This window comes from Ischnura elegans, chromosome 2 (assembly GCF_921293095.1).
Source record: "Ischnura elegans chromosome 2, ioIscEleg1.1, whole genome shotgun sequence".
Classification (NCBI taxonomy): Eukaryota; Metazoa; Arthropoda; class Insecta; order Odonata; family Coenagrionidae; genus Ischnura; species Ischnura elegans.
In genome coordinates, this window is record NC_060247.1 from 9,152,424 (window position 1) to 9,172,167 (window position 19,744).

General features: G+C 38.8%; 2 protein-coding genes across 3 annotated transcripts in view; one reads left to right on the forward strand and one right to left on the reverse strand.

Annotated features, from left to right (window-relative positions):
- Window positions 1–11,422, reverse strand: part of LOC124153363 (N-acetyl-D-glucosamine kinase) — a 70,309-nt gene extending 58,887 nt beyond the window's left edge. Inside the window, exon 1 of the mRNA XM_046526476.1 lies at window positions 11,225–11,422. Coding sequence (XP_046382432.1) covers window positions 11,225–11,256 — 32 coding nt within the window. The 5' untranslated portion in view covers window positions 11,257–11,422. The remainder of the gene's footprint in view (window positions 1–11,224) is intronic.
- A 69-nt stretch (window positions 11,423–11,491) lies between these two features.
- On the forward strand, window positions 11,492–19,148 carry LOC124153362 (hexosaminidase D-like). Of its 2 annotated transcripts, none has more exons than XM_046526474.1 (2): window positions 11,492–11,590; window positions 11,740–19,148. In XM_046526474.1, exon 2 carries the CDS (start codon window positions 11,807–11,809, stop codon window positions 13,718–13,720), a length of 1,914 nt encoding a protein of 637 aa, XP_046382430.1. In that variant the 5' UTR covers window positions 11,492–11,590; window positions 11,740–11,806; the 3' UTR covers window positions 13,721–19,148. The 2 variants fall into 2 exon arrangements, with proteins under 2 accessions (XP_046382430.1, XP_046382431.1); XM_046526475.1 differs by having other exon boundaries at window positions 11,514–11,624.
- Window positions 19,149–19,744: the final 596 nt, after the last annotated feature.

Genomic DNA, 19,744 nt, shown 5'->3' on the forward strand with positions numbered 1-19,744 from the left:
ACCCCCACCCACTCTGAGAGGCGACATGCGTCGATGCGAGTACAGTTACGAGAGCGAACGCACTTGTGGGAATCTCACTGATGGGTGAGACATGATCGCATCGGCCATACCGAGTATTCAAAATTAGTAAAACGCTATAAAAAATTCGACGCGGATATGAAGTCAAAATGGGTATTGAAACAGATGCTTCCCGTAAAGTAGGCATGTCTCAACTTGGCGATGTATCACATTAATGACGATGCAAGTTCAGGGCATTAACAGATATGTAGCAAATCGAAAAAAAAAACACAAATATATTATTTCAGGAACTCTCTATTAATCGGATCCATCCATTTTGCTAATGCTCAATAACTTTAAAACCCTATAATTCCATGCTCTGTTACCAAAAATGAATGAATATTTTAGTGATTTTATTATAGCGTCTTCACTTACCCATCACACATACTTTGTAAAACAATTCATTGACTACAACACGAGGTATATATCCATTCATATATATTTATCCCACTAACGGAGATTTTTGTGAATACTTGCACTTTATTTCACTCGAAGGAAGTTATGAATTCATTACTGCAGTTAAAATAAAACAATTTGCCAAAAATTGTCATTAAATAAATATTTACCCAAACCAAATTCCGTGTTATCAGTCCTAGCGCCAGGAATCACAAAAAATTCTGTAATTCTTAATATGGTTCACAGAGACTATGGACGATAGAACCCTGATAATCAAATAAGCCTTACCCATAATACCTCCGAAAACCGCAAGTTAAAAAAATTAATTACACCGGCAGATAATCCGGGCAAAATATTTTCTCTAACCTACGTCGTCGGTGAGGAGAATGTCTCCATCCGATAGAGGGAATGTTAAATTGAGCTATCTTCTCCTCATTTCGACAAAACTACATCTTTCCCGAAACGGATATTCCCTGCAGTACAATAAATTTTTAAAAGTACCTACTCCAACCCATGATTCCCAACGGCCCAAATGACCTCTGTCGTGGTTCACTCACTCCAAATAAGCCGATTGCAAACTTGAAAGATTAAGGGAAAAAACTCTCCACAGCCTCCATCGCGATCTTGCGAAACGAACAGCAGTGAACACGACCCCATAATAGCGGATCACTCGTCCCACAAAAACATCCCTGAGATCCATGTGCGCCATTGCTCGACCACGCCACGTTGTTGCCCAGTAATAACGAGAGCTTCACTACGAACGCTCATAAACACTAATCTAGAAACGACTCTCAATTTCCACCGAGGCCGCAAGTTGGGATGGTGTCGCGTCGGACGCCATTAACGGAATCTTAATCACCCCCACTCCCGCAGGCAAGGCGTTGAAAACTTCTGCGACACAGAGCCACAAAAACAGTGGAACTTACTTAGATTGAATAGCATGCTTTGGGGAGTTTCTTAAGAACTATTGAAAGGTACACAATCCCAAAAAAAATTAAAAAATAAAAATTTAGAGTATCCCACTCCTATGGCATTAGCAAGCAGCATTGAGCACTTCCCTAATGAAAATGAGGCTAATAATAATTCAGGCCGAACGTCCTATTCCTGACAAGCATTAGTCTCTTTGTAATAAACAGGCACTGCCACTAATAAATCCTTGCAACGATGGGAGTATGCCCTCTCAAGTGAAAATTAAACCTCAGAAATGCCAAACAGCAGATATGGTTCAGCGCCTTCACATGAATGCATGCGGGTATCATCCAGGATTTATAGAGACCGAAAGAAAAAAGTGAAACTGAAAAGGCTTTACCACTTGGCATTCCGTTGTCTAATTTCATAATTTTATTAATGAAAAATGCTAATCGGAGAGGAAAATAAAAATATCGTAGGAAAAATGATACAACGTGAAAAATGAGTAGCTAGCTAAAGGAATAATTTTTCAGCCAATCATCCCTTACCACGCTGTGACTTAATTTAAGCCATTTTGACACGAAGGAATTCTATAATTACAGCCATTTCTCCAAATTTCTTTGTAAAAGTCATATGTTTTCGTAAATGGCTAACTCAAAAGCGAAATCACCCCCAAACAACGCAACGGTCTTAAACAATGCAGCTAGGACGAATACAAGTCAGGATCGAGTGAGTTATCTGCATAAAAAACTGACTCGGAGACCTCGATAGGATACCTAGTTCCATCGAATGATTTCTCTGGTGATCCAATATATTCGTAATGGAAACAATGCGGTCCAAAATTAAAGGGCAACCCCACTACACACTGTCAAGTAGCAAATGCACAACCACTTACGGTGCATGAACGTAAGGTCATACGAAGGACGGACCTCTATCCGCATGGTCAAATACAAAATATAATCAGTACCTAAATTATCATCCTACATAGACTTCATTGAGGCAGGTGGTTCCAAAATCAACCCCGACTACTGACGTCATGTAGTTTATCTCAGGAGCCCATTCACGATAACGTTCCCAGCAAGTTGCTTCGGATGCACCGCACGAACCATGACACGAATGACGCTAGTGGTCCACACCAAACGCCTCATGAAAAATGTTGATACTGGGAAATATATTTTGCTTTAGTAATTCATCAACTGTTTACATTAACGAAGCGTTATTTATCCATTAATGCAGGAAATAAATAACAATCGGTAATAAAATGGAGATAGAATTGGAGGACTGTGGTGAGAAGCCAACAGAAATAACGAACCAGCCGCTTGCGATATAGTTCGAGTTCTATGAATTGAGAGAGAGAGAGAGAGAAGAATAATTGAGCCATATTTAAAAAAATATGCCACTGAAGCAGCGTTTTACTCAACTTCACCGTGAACAATAAGACGATTCGATATAAAACTTCGATAGGATAAGTACGTTCCTTCATTTGTTGAATGACGTCTGTTTATCGTGATGAACGACATACAATGATCGCGTGTTCGCTAAGAATAACGAGAGCATACTCTGGAACTCTTATGCGAAGGAACATCATTCACAGTAGCGAGACCTTGGCTCAATACTCTATCTCCCCTTGTGTCCATAAATAACACCGAATTGGAAAAAGTGGAAGATATTTGCGCCAAGGAGATTAATGAAGAAGTAGGTTATTTCAAGAGAAAGAAAAGAAATATCCACGAGAAAAAAATGGAACCGTAGCGGGGATTTAATCTAAAACTTTCTCCGTCGTCGGCCTTGAAGATTTAAATGGCAACACGAAACATAAACAGCTCCAGACCGGCAGAAGTGAGAAGGGGGTCGAACAAAATAACTTATCGAAAGATGATTATTCCTGAATGGATAATTGTCAAAAATGCCGATCTGAATGCCGAATGAGACTTTCTCTTGAGTACGCCCCTCGTCCAATGTCAACGTCTCTCCACGCCAAATGCTGCTGCTATTGAGCTCTTCTTTGGGGGCTGTGCACATTACTCGTAGTCAGCGCCATCATCACAAAAGCGCAGACCACTTCCGAAGTCTCAGATGCAGTCTCGCAGGAAGATACCAGAACATATAAGGTTTCATGGTGGCAAAATCATGCAAAGAGAAAATTTCGGTCGGCACAGGAGAGGAGCGACGAAGCTTTTTCTACATGTTGCAATGCAAAACTACGGTAACAGAAGGTCAGGGCCATACCTAGCACATAATAAGTCAAATCGAGATCAAGGGGTTAAAAAAAACACCGTAAAATATCCGTATAAAAACATATTGAAAGATACTATTGACCAGTATTATGATAAAACAGCAATGCGTACATTTGGATCCCAATGAATTTATAGTAGATCCCAAAGAATCCCAAGGATTAAGGATACACAATGAAAGACGTTCTCCGCTTATAAAGTAAGACTTCACGGGATAGATTTAAATGTTTTGCATATAAATTTATGAAAACTACGACAGCGTCAGGAATGAGTCCATAGCTCCACAACAACGGATGAATATTAAGATGAAATGAACTCCTCAAAATCGTAATCATAAAACTTCTCCACTTTTTTAACATGAAACCCTCATTCATGTACATGTTGACATACAAATATTAACTGAAATTATGATGCAAGATGTCATTAACATAGGCATCCGCTAATAAAATTAATGAAAGTGTTAATAGAGAAACAAATGCAAAAATGAGACAGTGAAAATATTCAACGTATCGATTCAGATAAATATTTAATTAAGGAAAACAAGCACTTCAGCATATGACAATAGAGGATTCCCCAAGTAATGGCATCTGGATGTTGAAAATAATACTTGCAATTGTCCACGATCATAAAATGTAATACGACACCTAGATTTCAATGTTACTACATCATCTTCAAGGTACTAATAATGTGTAGTGCATTCAATTTATACAATTTTTAACTGAAGTGGGGGAAGTAAAGGGAGAGAGAAGGGTGAGGAGATGGGAAATCCTGAAGAAGAAAGTGAACGCAATAGATTGATGATGATGTAGTAACACTGAAACTTTGGTCGTAATAAATTTTATAACCGTGATAAATTGCAAGTATTTATTTCAATATGGAAAATCTCTACTCCACCAAGCTTGAATCTTCCGATTTTTTAGGGATCTGGATGTGCTGTCACCAATCAGATAAATATACGATTTACAATATACGATAGAAACAGAAACTCAGTCAGCACGGAGCAGAGACATTCAACCAATCACTTTCACGCATGCAATCGTTCGTGACCTCGCACCTCTGCCATCGAGATGATCGGACCGCACTCGGAGAGGTTTATGGCGCGTCACACATCGACCGAGGAGGCTGATCGAGAGAGGGCGCCCTCTTCGCCTCCCCCATCCCAGTAGTCCAGTTGAGCGGAATTCGCCCTGGGGGCCAAAAGGCAACCGACCAACTGCGCTCCAAGGTCGATGCGAGAGAATTTGATTGACCCACAGAGAAATAGAACGACAGACATATCGATTCCCCGACAAGAGGGCTCCACACCCTCTCCCAGAATCCAGATTTTCAGCAGCCATCTCGTAAATTTCGTGATAAAGATGCTAAGTTACGGAAAATATCAGTTAAATTACATGGCAGATGAAGGCATTGATTAAGGACGCTGAATCAACAGCTCCTGAAAAATTTCCCTTGTTGAAACTTCAATGCTGTAATGACTAATTACAAAAACCTCAAACTTCAGAATTTCATTGAACCTTTACCACCAAAGTTTACTCATTTCCTATATATTCCTTCTATTGAACCAAGAATAAGCGTCCACTATAGCATCGTTGAAAAAAGAACAATTTGTAATAATACATCATCGGGTCATCGAAGTCCTGCCCAGCCCCCTCGAGCTCTAGCAGTCCTCACTTTCAGATCGGTCACCAATGATACCTCATTTCCAACACAACTTTCCTATGAATTCCGACTGAAGTTCGCAAATGGCTGCAGGAGCTGTATCATACCTTCAACTTTAAATATATTATATGTCGGGTTAGAAATCATGTAAGTTAAAACAAATACTAGAAAAATTGCAGGAAACAAATTCAGAAAATTATCAAACCTTTGTTTCTCGGAAAAAAAAGACATTCACATCAGAAATTAAAGGCAGCACACATTATTTCAACTCCGCTGCAGTTATGTTAATTCTAAAAGTCTTTATAGGGATATGATCATTCATCGCAAAAATTCCGCAGGCACAATAAAGGGTTTCAAATACTTGAGTTATGAAATTTTTCCAGCATAATTCGAATTCTCGTTCTAGTATCAAGAACTGCGCTTAAAACTAGAAACACTTATTTTCCTTTCTTTTCACAAGGGAAGTCATGATGAAATTCGCCAAATCGAACTGCTCACTGGAGGACAGATATCAAGAGTTCAAAAATAAGAGAGGATGTAGATCATACTTCTTAGAAACGGTAAGTGAAGATATTAAACGCTAAGATAAGTATTATCTTTCAAGTAAACATAAAACAAGTTAAAATTTTAATAAACCCCAGACCATTTTCGTAATGGAACATCTATTTAATTGAATGTACTGAGGATACCCTAATCGAAGAAAACGATGGTACGAATAATTTAATTCTGTGGATTTTACAAATATTGTAACTGGTTTTAATTTCATCATAAGGATACATTTCCACAAATTTATGCCACAGAATGTAGGCTTTGTACGGTTTCCTTCGCCAACGCTGATTTATAAAAGGCTTAAAAAGAAGCCACCAAGAAGAGTAGCAAAGATGGTGATCAAGATCTGTAAACTTCGCACGTAGCATGCCGGGCAATCGCAGGTGGGCGAAGTTCCACAGGACATCTTGGAGGCATTCCGAACACCTGGGCCCACGCCTCTCTATCGTTTGCCTGGCCCTCCCGCTTGCGGCTTCATTTCCATATGGAGACCCATCACATAATATTCATTACACGTATTACACTGTCAAGCGTCCCAATGCATACCCACGAGCAACGCAAAGAGTGTATACAGTACATATATTAAAGAGTAGATTGACCAACAAATTTTGGGCGGCATATCAATGAGAATTTTGCAAGGTCATCGGCAGCAGTATAAATAACTAACTCTCAATCAAAATTAACAACAATCTCATAAACCATTAACAGCAGAGAAAATAAGTATGCTCATTTTTTGCAAACGCCTTATCAGTCAATTAGAAACCATTCAATTCAATCAAACTATTCAATGAAACATAAGAGTAACTGAAGCCTCTTCTAAAACATATATTTAATATTTCATACACCTATGCTAGTAATGTTGCATATGAGTTCGGAATGACTTCAAGATGTCCTGTGGAACATAGCCCTCCTGCGATTGCCCAGTATGCTAAGTGCGAAGTCTACAGATCGTGGTCACCATTTTTGACACTCGCCTGGGTGGTTTTTCTTGTACACCTTTCTTAATCAGCGTTAAGGAGGAAAATAAAACCAAATAAAATATTTAAAAAAAACAAACATAGAAATACTCGAAAACATGAGTGTTCTCATAAATTTATTACATAAATTCATTGATTGTCCCAGGGTTTCTAACGCATAAATAAAACTGGAGAAAACAAAACAAGATGTATTCTGATTAAGATGTATCTGAAGAGCTTGGGGGTCAAAATGTGTTCGAGACGGCCGGAAGTTGCGTAACACAACCTTCGCGGTTGGCCGCGTGAAACGCAGTTGTGCTCCCAGAGCACCTATTCCCCTATTACCTCCCTCCACTCCCCTCCCGTCATACAAAACCCAAACACGTCTTTTTAACCCTTCACCCTCCTCACAACCCCAAACATCCTTCGAGACGGAACCTCTCCCAACACCAGAGATGGTCACTAACTGAGTCACCGGCAACGATTAATTCTGGGTTTTTTTTTACTATAATCGTTTTCAAATGCAACAACTACTTGTAATTAACTCTACGCTTTCGGAAGCAACAGTAAGCCACAATAATTACATCCGTCTGGATCGCCTGGATTACTGGTTGCATACAGCTAACACGCCGTAATAATGAGTAACATTATTTCCAATTCATTTAATGATGCTAAACCACGGAAATTGCAGTCACGATAAATTAGGACTACAAACAATATGTTGAAACGCACGATTATAAACACCATAAAGTTGATATAATCGCAGAAACCTGGACATCTTCAAATGTTTTACGCAAGCAACTTGTGAAAACATTATTTTATACTTTAAGATTTTAAATTAGATCTTGTAATTGAATATAACTTTTAAAAAAGTGACGGAAACAATTACTAGTAGTTACTTTTTTGGCACTAAAACTATTTTAATGACTAAGATTTGCGCACACATCAGACGTCAGATTACCAGAGAGAAATAAAGGTCTAAAAGAAAAGGTCTATTATTTCGCATTTAAATCCGCAAAATAATTCCCAGCGAATTGTACACTTTAACAAAAATTTATTATGACTGAAATCCTCCACGACGTTTAACAAAAGGACTAGAAAGACGATTTAAAAAGCGAAACACGCGATGACCTTGAATTAAAGCCACACATGAATGAGCATCACAGAGCCGTCCAACCACGTAATTTGCATTCTCACATTAAAGAAACCCGTATAGTGAATCGCTCAATAACACCAATGATGAGATTTTAATGGCTCCTGATAGAATTAACAGGCGTACGTACTCTCATAAACGCATTATAGCGATGAACATATGGCCACAACGATTGCAATAACACCGTTAACGCTCAACTTTGAAACCTTTGGGTAATTACCATACAACTATCGAAATAACGCCATCCTGATGAATGATAGCAGATGAAAATTAACACGAGTCTGTCCGTCTGACCCAATTCGTAATTTTTCTCATCGGCAACACCAAGTCGACGCTTGAATAGAAGTGTAATAACAGAATTAATAGTAATTAACTAAGGTAACACAATAGGTACAGCGGCTTTCAGAAGCACTGAAAAGAAAAGAAGCGTCGAAGGAATGAAGGGTATAACCAGTGAGGAGAAAAACACTCGCACAGAATATCAAAAAACGAGAGGATGAATAACGAAGATGCTTTGCAATTGAATGGCCGCCACTTACATTTTCTTTGAGAAAATTAAAAATAAAGGTCGATATATCTAACTGTGCAAAAACAGTTACAACCAAATGCCCACCATAGTATTTACAAACATTAAATACCCACCCAGGATATTTAATGTTTGTAAATGCTATAAACCACTTCCCCCAATATAACTATAAATTTATTACATGAATGTCAAAGTTTGCCTATCTTGGTAAACATATTACGTGTAAATGGTGAGACCAGTCAGAAAAATAAGTATTTGTACAAATTCTGCATAAAGCTTGGGTAGAGCCTCAAAAATTTGCTTTACAACAAGAAGCCTGAGGACAGTTGCATAAAAGCCGAAATAATCCGATTGTGGTCATAGACCACTCCACACTCTGAAGGTTTTATTTGGAGAGAGGTACACTGGATAGGACCTTACATCAGCAGCGTAGCCAGGATTTTTAAATGGGGGGAGAGTTTACCGGAGATTTCGAGGCCCTTCCGGGGTGTATGGAAAACACCACAATGCAAACGGGGTCCGGGAATATTTTGGGATTTTTGATGTAGAAAACGTTGTTTAATTTTTAGGACCCAAAAACACTAATTTTGTACAAATATTCATTTAAAAAAAGGATATAAATTGGATGAAGAAAAAGCTCCCCTTTTTTGGCGCCTCTTTTAAAAGCTCAAAGGGGGTAGGGGTAGTAACCCAAAAACCCCCCGTGGCTTACGCCACTGCCAACTTCTTGGGTAGTTTAAACCACTACGCCCACTGCTAGACAAAGGTGGACTTCGCTTCCAGCCAGTAACGCACATTATTGTTGTAGTACCTCCACCCCGCGCGGGCAAAGATCGAAAGAATTTGACCCGAATAAACTGCTCTACGCACATGTAGTGAAAGGGAAACCTCAATGCTCCACTGCATTCTTCGTTTCCTTTCAACGCCGGAGCGTCTTCTTCGAAATTGGCAGGACAACAATTCCAGATAACAGATGAAGACCTCACGCGATACAGATCCGACCAGTAGACACTTCGCAGGGCAAAGGCAATTAGAGCATAAAACTTCTTTGAGCAGAGGTCGCAGGGTACAGCGTTTAATCACAAGTCCCAAGAATCCACAGTGTTGATGTACCAAAACCCAAAGTCAAAGAACCTTCTCCGCACACGGAATCAAGATCCTTACTAAAACAGGACCAACGCGTAAGAGCAGAGTGAAGACGTATGAGGAACATATCCTGATCACAATGCAATCAGTTTGAAACGAGAAATAAATAGATCACTTAAAAACCATTTGAAAACCCATTTTTTGACAGATGCGAGAGATCATTTTCATTAAATCGCACATTTCACTCTCATTAGTTCCTAACAATTAAGCACGGATAGAGTGACCTCATTAAAATCTTGGAAATGGAATATCGAGAACAAGCCTGATTTTTTAAAAATAAATCCGTAAATGGTAATTACCAAGAATTTATAGGAGGCCGCAAGTTCCGCCAAGCACATCCAAACCCAGATTATAACAACAAAAGGTAAGCTACTATATGATTATAATCATAATAAGATGTTTAATTCATAAATGAACATTCATAAAATTTAGCGCGAATCTCTCACTAAACGCTATTTCAAACGCCTAATGTATTTGTTCACTTTCAGCATTTAAAAGAACGACTGACTTGCATGAGACTATGTCCCCCGCACAGGCCGAAAGAACAAGGCTTGGCAGATGATACTATCGATTTCCACTTTTTAAGCTTAAACACACTGCTGTTTCTCTAGTAGCAGCCAAGGATAACCACCACGAAAACTGCATGCTATCTGCGAAGAATTTGCAATTTTGGATTTGGTGGGTATAGTTCGCCGTGAGGCTAAGGTTTTCGCTTCCCAGCCTGCGTTCGAATCCCGGCGGTAGCATAGCTTCTGCAGAAGAAACCCGGCCCCTGATTGGGGGCGGCAGGGAATTCTTTCTAGGCACTATCGAAAACAGGGTTGCAAGGCGGAAAAGATACTACTTGGTTTGGTTATACACAGTTATAAATTGCACAAGCCAACTGTATAATGAAAATTGGATTACGCAACCCGCTCACATAGTATCACGTATTGCTCTAGTTATTCATACATACATTCGCAATGGAGTTTCACTTGGAGCATAGTACAAACGCAATATCTGTGCCATAACGTATCTGTACTCGGCACTACAAATGAAATTTTCCGATAAAAAACAAGTGGAATAAAATTATTGGCCACCTTCATTGGCTCAGTAGCTATTAGATGCCCATCCCTAGATTGGTCTAAGTGGTGGAAAATATCCCAAGAAGTGGTAGTTAGAGCGAAAATTCCGCAAGTTCCTGAGTTTTCCTGAAAAGTTTTCACACAACTCCGATCGATAACGAAGATTAAATAACCAGGGCAGGAGGAAACCGATGCAATGAGCAAAAAATTTACCTACGACAGAATTTAACCACTGGACGGACGGATAGCCTCCATGAATTTTGCGATCTTATCATAAACCATTGCCCGCATAAAAATATCATCTATCAATAGCAGGCATTAGCAGAACCCCTAGTATCATTGAAATCAATAGGATTACTGAATTCAGGCCACGCATCCGAAGCAAGCACTTTATCCACCTAAGCAACAATACCGTAATTACGTAGAAACCAAAGGAAAATAAATGGTCTTCATTGCTATAACACAATGAACAGTAATTTTAGGCGAGACAAAAAAGGGAACTATTGAGATTTGAAAGGGTACATCTAAGCATCTGTCACATCAACAAGAGTAACTTGTCGAGTAAAAAAACTCACCCTTCGATTCCTCCCAGGACTAAAGCTGACATTTTGCCGTTTGTTTTCTTGACGCCCGGTAGCGGATGAACCTCTATAGTTCCTGGCGACGTTGAGGAAAGATTAATCCAAAGTTATATGATACTACGACGTCCCTCTAGCCCTGCTCGGCCGCGAATGTGAAATAAACATCGGCGAATGAAATTAAAACCGAGGGTTTCCCTTCCCACCGCGCTTGGGCGCTTGCGCCGTTCGATGCTAGCGATCTCTAAAGACTTGTTTGGGAACTACTATGCCATGAATTGAACAGTTGAAGGTAAATCAAATTTTGTTTTGGTGTTTTGAGTGGTGCAGTGTGGGAGGTGATCGCAACAATCTTCCTACATTGTGAGTTAATACATGTCCTTGTGCGTTATTTTAGGTATGGATCATATGCTTGTGATGTATCACATACCGACTCCCTTTAAATGACAGTTGATGAATGCAATATTAATACTGTTTTCGAAGTGCCTGGTTAACCGCCGACTCTTTTCCAGGGATGGTCTTAATGTGGTGAAATGAGGCTGTTTGTATGCCGATGAATGTATTGAAACACTCAGCAAAATGTTTCGCATGCGTGGTAAAACTCAACTCATTATGTTGGTTATGAGTGTGATGACTGTAATCTTCATCTTGTACCGAATGACCGCGGGTGATAACCAGATGCATGCCGTAGAAAAAAACAGTAAATTTCCGTGGTCTCCGCAAAAAGAGTTGATATTTGGCAGTCGGATAGAAATGGAAGATATCAATGAATTGTCTGACCTGACTCAAAGCCCTCGTCACATCTTAAAACAGAAGGCTGTTGAAAGTCAGTTGATGTCTGACATCAGGAAAGTTAATACTCCTCAGTTTAAACATCAGTTTAGTAGTGGACGCAGTGTTCTCGGTGGAAATGGTCATGAGGGTAATTCTGATAACGCCGTCAATGCCGAGGAATTGGCCGAGCGTTCGGGGGTACATAATTTGGGCCCTCATCGAATAGTTCATCTCGATCTCAAAGGTGCACCGCCTCTGGTATCGTACTTCGAAGGGCTATTTCCATTGCTTCAGTCTCTAGGAACAACAGGATTGCTCATAGAGTACGAAGATATGTTTCCATTCTGGGGGCCTTTAGCTGGACTAGCGGCTCGAAATGCTTACAGTAAGGCGAACGTCACTAGAATATTATCGTTAGCACGTGATAACCGGCTCGATGTAATACCCCTAATCCAGACATTTGGGCATCTGGAGTTCGTTCTTAAGCTAAGGACCCATAAACATCTGAGAGAAGTTCCGCGGTACCCTCAGGCTATTTGTCCAACTCATGAGGAATCTTTTCCCCTGCTGAAGACCATGATAGATCAGGTAATGGAACTGCATCCAGAAGCTCGTAATATCCATCTTGGTGCCGATGAAGTTTATCAGTTAGGTGAATGTGACAGGTGTCGAGCGGCGATGCAGGCGGACAATATCACTCCTAAGCGCCTTTTTCTCAATCATGTATCGAAAGTCGCTGAATACACCAAAGACAAGTATAAAGTTAACGTATTAATATGGGACGATGGGCTGAGATCAAACTCCATCGAGGAGCTGACGGCTTCCGGACTTGGTGGCAAAGGTGTTCAACCAGTCATCTGGAAGTACACTCCAGATGTGGCTGCTAGTCTTCCAGCTGATGTTTGGGAGAGGCTTAGTTCTTCTGGATTTTCTACTGTCTGGGTGGCCACTGCATTCAAGGGAGCTACTGGTCCAGATAAGTACGTGACTGATATATCCCACCATTTAGAAAATCATCGGTCGTGGGCAGCAGTTGTTGCCAGTGCCAAAGCAGGCTCGTCAGGTTTGGCCCTGGGTGGGCCAAAACCCTTCCCACATATTGCAGGAACAATTTTGACAGGTTGGCAAAGGTATGACCACTTTGCTGTCCTGTGTGAGCTGCTACCAGTTGGCTTACCCTCTTTAGCGGTGTCGCTTACCTTTCTGAAGACAGGGGAGAACAATGTGGCAATGCTTCGACGTCAAGCGTCAGATGCATTGAGATGTGAAATGCCCCTTGCGATGACGCCGTCGGAAATCCTTGAATTAGGTTCACTGAGCTCTGCCCCTCGTTGTGTGTTCCCCGGTGCGGGGGTCCTCCATGTTGCTGAGCGTCTGCACGCGCTGAAGGCTGATGTAGAGCGTGTAGCCGCGATGCCGGAAGCGAAGGGATGGGCAACTAAGTACAATGTAGACCACAAGTTCTCTAGCCCTTTCCACATCGAGCAGTTTAGCCGGGAGGTTGATGGTCTTAGAGGTCATATGGCTGTACTCGAGAGAGAAGCCAGGCTGGCATTGTCCGAAGTGTACGACTCGTCGACCGTGGAAGAGTGGGTGTCATCCGTGATGGGCCCACTTTTCAACCGGGTGCGCGAGATGTGGGATGGTAAGGAAGCTCTCTTGGCGGTGGAGGAATGGCCACTTCGGCCTCTTGATGGGACCATCGAAAAAGATCTCTGAACGACAGAACTTTTGTGACTGAGCAGTATTTGTGCATCATGCTTTTTCTGGGTGTGGATGCTACATGTCAATAATTTGTGATTGATTCCTTAGATAATCACTCAATCGCTGTGTAAGAAACACCAGACTGAAGTTTAAAACAGGGCACTGAGGTGCCTATATGTATCCCAGGAAATTTCATAATAGATTTTGTATGTCATTCAGGAATGCTCAAATTTAGTAAGCTCTCTAGTATTAGAGGGACATTCTTAGACCCTGTTTCATAACTGTTCTTGCCTGAAACTGTAGTATCATCTTACTGAAGTAGGTGCCAAAACTCCTTAATCCAACACCAATCACTGTGTTTTTATGTACTTATTATGCGACTAATCGTTTGCCTGTGCAAATTTTTCAAATATTACTCAAATGCACTGTATTCAATGACATGGAAAATCATAGTAGGCATCTCATTTTTTAAATTTTTGATTGGTTAAATGGAAAGTTTATATTTTGATAATATTTATGTGAACTGCACATATAATCGTTGTAAGGGTCTTACCCGTATTCTGTAGTTATTCTTGTCACTGTAGGTTTTGCTGTGGTGTTTTAGTACCATGAAAGTATGAGTTTTATTTGTGTGTATACCATTTATTGTTGTGGCTTTAACGGTGGCATGCTGAAGAAACGTGGCCTTCAAGTTGGGGTGACAAGAAGCATACATTACGGCCCATTGCACGTTAGCCAGACTAATCCCCTGAATGTGTGAGGATGTTCGTCAGAGGTGCTCTTCAGCCTAGTGTGAAATCCACTCCTTATGCAAGTATCCGTGCTATCAGGCAGACAATCATGTGCCACTGTCTATGTGATAAGGTAAAACTAGATTATTTTATTGCTGTCTTTTGTGATTGAGTGATTTTACTCATTAATGATATCTGAGTTATATTCTGAGGTAACATAAAATTTCTACAAGTGGTGTAATAATGTGAGTGTGACAATGTGTTGAAATGGCTCGCTAACTGTATATGCCATTAGATTTAATTCATTAAGAGATGATGTATATTCTAGGAAGTTGAAGTCAGCTCAGCATATGGCATAGCTCCATGAGTTGGTTCTAATTTTTGTGATATATTTTGTGATTTCGTTGACAATCCAGTCGTAATTTAATTGAAATATTAAATTTTATTTATTGGGTGTGAGTATATTTTGACATTTGGGATCCATTGAGGTGTGGAAGCTGAGTGACATGTGCTGGATTGCTTTTTAATATTTAGTGCTTCTTCTATTCACACTTTTTATTGGAATTCGGTTAAATAGGGAGCGGAAAGCCAACACTTAAAATTCATTGCTTGTCACAGACTGGAAAGTCAAGAAAATTCTGACTACTCAGAAATTTTTTTAATTGTCTTTGGAAAAGCAGAATTGTCAGATTTTTCTGAATAGTGGTTATTTTTCTAATTTTCTATTTATTTCTATTTTCTATAAAATTAATTTTCCCAACAATCTTTTCTTTTTACTGCATTCTTTAATGTGCAATTTGCCAGTTTCAAACTGATGAACAGTGTTGTGGGGTATCAGGTCAACTGCCAATAAAGATGCTCTCCATTCCAATGTAGAGGCTAATTAGATCTGAGCCATGTTTCTACATGGCATAATGAAATTTCATGCTCCAAACGTCATCATAATAAATATAAATGGTCCTCTTGGCCTCTATATATGCATTGACATATTCGTTTCTTGAAGTGAATGTCCATAAATAAAATGCTTCAGTTCGCCAACATTTTGAACATGTACCTAATTTACTTCCTCAGGGCTTCAATGCATTATGTGGCATTGAAGAAAATGTCAACAGTCAGTATAAGCAGTATTACAAAAAGAGAATTAAATTTATGTGATGAACGGAATTAAAAAAACATTTTGCTCAGTACAAAAATGCACATACCTTAGCTGCTATATGTTGGAGTTATTTGTGTATTTAATACATATGTTGCATTTTTACAATTTAAACCATGCAATGCAATGTAGAAGCCAAAATTATTCTACCACATTTCAATTAAGATTCCTATGTGTATTTTTGTATTTAATGCTCAAAATGTTTCTTAATGCTGTTCATCATGTGTATGTAATTCTCTCTTTGGTCATACTGTCTGTTCACATCTTCTTCAATATCATATAAAGCATGGAAGCTGTGAGGAAGAGCATGACATGCTCAAAACGTTGGCCAACTGAAGTATTTTTTTTTATAGACCTTCAACTCAAGAAATATATCTGCCATAGCATTTACACTAATATTGATCCAATTTGCCTGTGAGGGAACTAGGCACCTAAGTACCCCATCTAAATAGAAAAACAATTACTGTGTGTATCGACTGATAATAACAAGGAAGGGCAGTGATTGAGATTTGTTCTGTGGCAGTAAGGTCCTAAAAGGGATGCAATTGATTACACCTAATTTTTTTTAGGAATAAAAATAATTTTTCACACAGAGTCAATAAAATCCTTGAAAATTCTCGACTTTTCAAAATTTAGATTCACTATCGAGCTTGTCTTTCAGAATTTGGTTCTATTGTAAAAAACTAAATTACTTATTGCTTTTGGTGCCAGTGAAAATAGACCGGTGCCTACCTAATTGGAATAAGCATCTAATTTTCATTTTAAACTCTCTGTTTTTTTAGCATTGGCATGACTTTAATGCTGTGAAATTGTTGTCTGAGTAAATTATCAGGAGCAGTGATGGCTAATGGGTATGCTCTCTAGGTTTCAGGAAGGACATAAGCCTTTTAGTTTCTATTGGTTCTTGGAGATGTACCATTGAATGGTGCTCACTTATATCCATTTTGGGAATAGTGTGCGTGGTAGTATGGATTTAGTTGGGATTGGAATAAAAAATGTAGATATGTTCTCACTACAAAGGCATAAGGTGATAGACATCTACATATGTCTCTTTCTAGGTAGACTATTTGGACTGCAGATTTTACATAATTTTTCTGTTGGTAGTGCATGAAAGGTAATTGGTTGAAAATTTTTAATGAAATGAGAATGTGAACATTATTCATGAGATCTTAATGGAAATTAATTTCTCTTTTTTACCACTGAATACCTTTAATTTACACTTTTGGGTTCAGAGTTCTGTTATATATATACTTCATGTATGTACCTGCATAGTTTATTAGGTCTTTATTTAATGCTGCTAGAGGAATTTATGACTTCTCTGTTGTTTCTATGATTATGTTAAATTTGTTTTTAAGCTGTTTTGTAATCAACAAGATTGACTTTTGGCAGTTTCCATCCATGTAAGCTGTCAGTGCATCTCGTTTTACTCTCAAAGTTCAAATCAAGCTTTGAATATTATTTGTTCTGCTGAAATTAAGTGTGCGAGGGGCCTGTGTATCTTTCTGGATTTGTCTAGGCTATGCTGATTCACCATAGAAAAGATTGTGGGTCATTAGCATGCCAATTTATAATATAATAACATCTGAAATTAGAAGCTTTTCCTTCACAAGGAAGTCCTCATCTGCTCAGAAATGCTGTGCATGCATGAAAATAATGTATTCATTTTCTGAGAAATTCATTATTTAGAAAAAAAATATTCAGGTGGTGGGAAGTCACTGCCTGGCTCAGTGATGTCTTCACCATAATCACACATTATTTCGTATTCGTGAATGGGTGAGAATTGGATGGGGTTATTTTTTTGGAAATTGAAGGTGGGCACGGCAGATCTAGTCCATGCCACAGTACTGATAATGAATCTGCTGTAAATAAGATCATGAATCTCACAAAATATGCTTATTTGACGATTAATCAAAATTTTGCCCTTATTAATTCTTGGAACTCTATCTTTAATCTTTGGCAACCATTTCCGCCCTGTAGACCATAGTGTGGATGCCAGCTCATGCCACGAAAGTTATTCCGGGAAGACATCAAATTTATACTGTTGGTGCCTATGTAGAATGGGAATATTATTTGGTGATTTCGGTAATTACGTCTTAATCGTGGGATATCCCATACCACTTCCAATCTCTTAATAGGATTTTATCAGACACCAGTCAGTACTCAAAATCTGATGGTGTGATAGTAGAAAATATGGAAATGGAGTATGTGGTAAAATGATGAATTAATGAATTTTTCGCACAGGGCCATTTATACATTCGTAGGTGAATCAAATATTTGATTGGATCAGTATTTTCAATCTCAATTATTAATCGTGGTTCATTGGAAGGGCATCCTCACCATTTCTATGGTTGACGTTTGTGGGATTACATCGTTCAAGTAATTAATTTAAGGGGAAGAACTAAAAGGTCAGTTATTTCAGTGCAAGAGGAATTTTAACTAATTTTATCTAACTTTCCATGCCTTGTGAAGAGGAAAAGAAGCCATTTATCAAGGCTGATGGCATTCCTTTATTTCATGAGAAAAAATGAAAAACATGAAAAGTTATGGCAGGCCACAGGTACAACAGTATGAGTGTTATCTCTACTTCAGGTACCATGCAATGGTAATATTTTACTCGGCACAAGGGGCTAATTACGTGGCACCTAACGCTAAAATTTCAAAGTTTCAATCATTGTCAAGATTCATTTTTGCTGTATCCCGTGTATGGCGGCAAACCCATTCCCTCCCCCCCACAGAATTCCACTGGTGGTATGCAGCAGATTGTAAGAGAAATAGCATTATTGAGATGTTTTAATGTACAGTGAACGATACTAGCTCTCATCCATCTCATCACAAAAGCCTGGTATTGGAACTATTTTAATGGCTGAAGAATTTGTCCTAATTTTTTAGTTTATTTCACTGGCCTCTCTCTCACGATAAAACATTTTCCTTAATGGAATAATCGTAATTACTTTTGTGAATCATTTCTAAAGTTTTTGTATTTGTTTTTTTAGCATTTGTATTGAGTTTAGTTATTCTTAAGGCAGTCATCAAACTGTGCCGTAAGATTGATTGACTAGCTGATATTTCAGTGTGATTATGTAACAATCAGAGAATGACATGACTAAGTGTTATGAGCTCATGTGTATCATATTTCTTTTCATACTCATTATTTCTTGCCATTACTGTAATTGTGAATATCTTAAAAGTTGTGCCCAGGCCTCGTGTATCATTGGAAGATCTTGAGCAGACTATTCCCTTAAATTGTGTATCTTACTTTCCAGTTCTCTCTTATTCTTTTGATTCGGTAGTGAGTGATTTCATGCTTAAATTTATTGGTCGTTCCAAATAAAATCATTGACATGGTAATGTTGGATTCCTCTCACATAATTTTTGCGAAGACCTTCTTTTTGTTCAGCCACTCAGCCCATTATCATTGAAATGCTCAATTTCCTCTGGGTGGTAACATTTGTTTGCTCTTCCCATGCATGGCTTTTTGCCTCGTGGGAGTTTATTTGTAGTTATTTAAAATGTTATTTGTAATAGTCTGTTTTCATAAATAATAACCCAAAAAAATCAACTGTTTTTATTTTACCCAATAAGCCTTAACATTCATAGGCATCAGTTCCATTTCCTGTGCAGTGTAGGAACAACTATGATTCCTCTACCCATAGAATGATAATTACTGCTGTTTGGATAGAATGGGGGTGACCTATGATGTGAAAAACCAGGAATACTTAGGGAATTTTGGTCTTCCAGAAAAACTCGTGGAATTCTTTGAGTGCCTTGGAAAAATCAGCTCCTATTGAAGTGTTTGATGATAAGTAACCAATTGCATAAACTTCTAATTCAAGCACCCAAAACAAACAACAAAAACTCGTTTATTTTCCTTGAATTATTCTAATAATTTATTTTCATTAATGGAAGCTCCTCCTTGAATAAATTTCCATTTCAAGCATTTTTGTTTACTTTGTATTCTTCAAGTTTTCAATTAATTACAGCTCATTAGTGGAAACTAGTTAGCCGAACTGTATGTATAGTGGATCACAGGTCTAGATCACTACAGTATCTGTCAGGGATATTTCACAGGGATAAATTCACTGACATGTTGTCAACATTTAAGGTAGAGATCAATTGGAGGAGCTGTTTTACTTGTGCTATTTTTTGCTCAAGTTT

Excerpts from the sequence above, each read along its gene's own strand:
- LOC124153362 (XM_046526474.1), top strand. The coding sequence starts at position 11,807 with ATGTTTCGCATGCGTGGTAAAACTCAACTCATTATGTTGGTTATGAGT.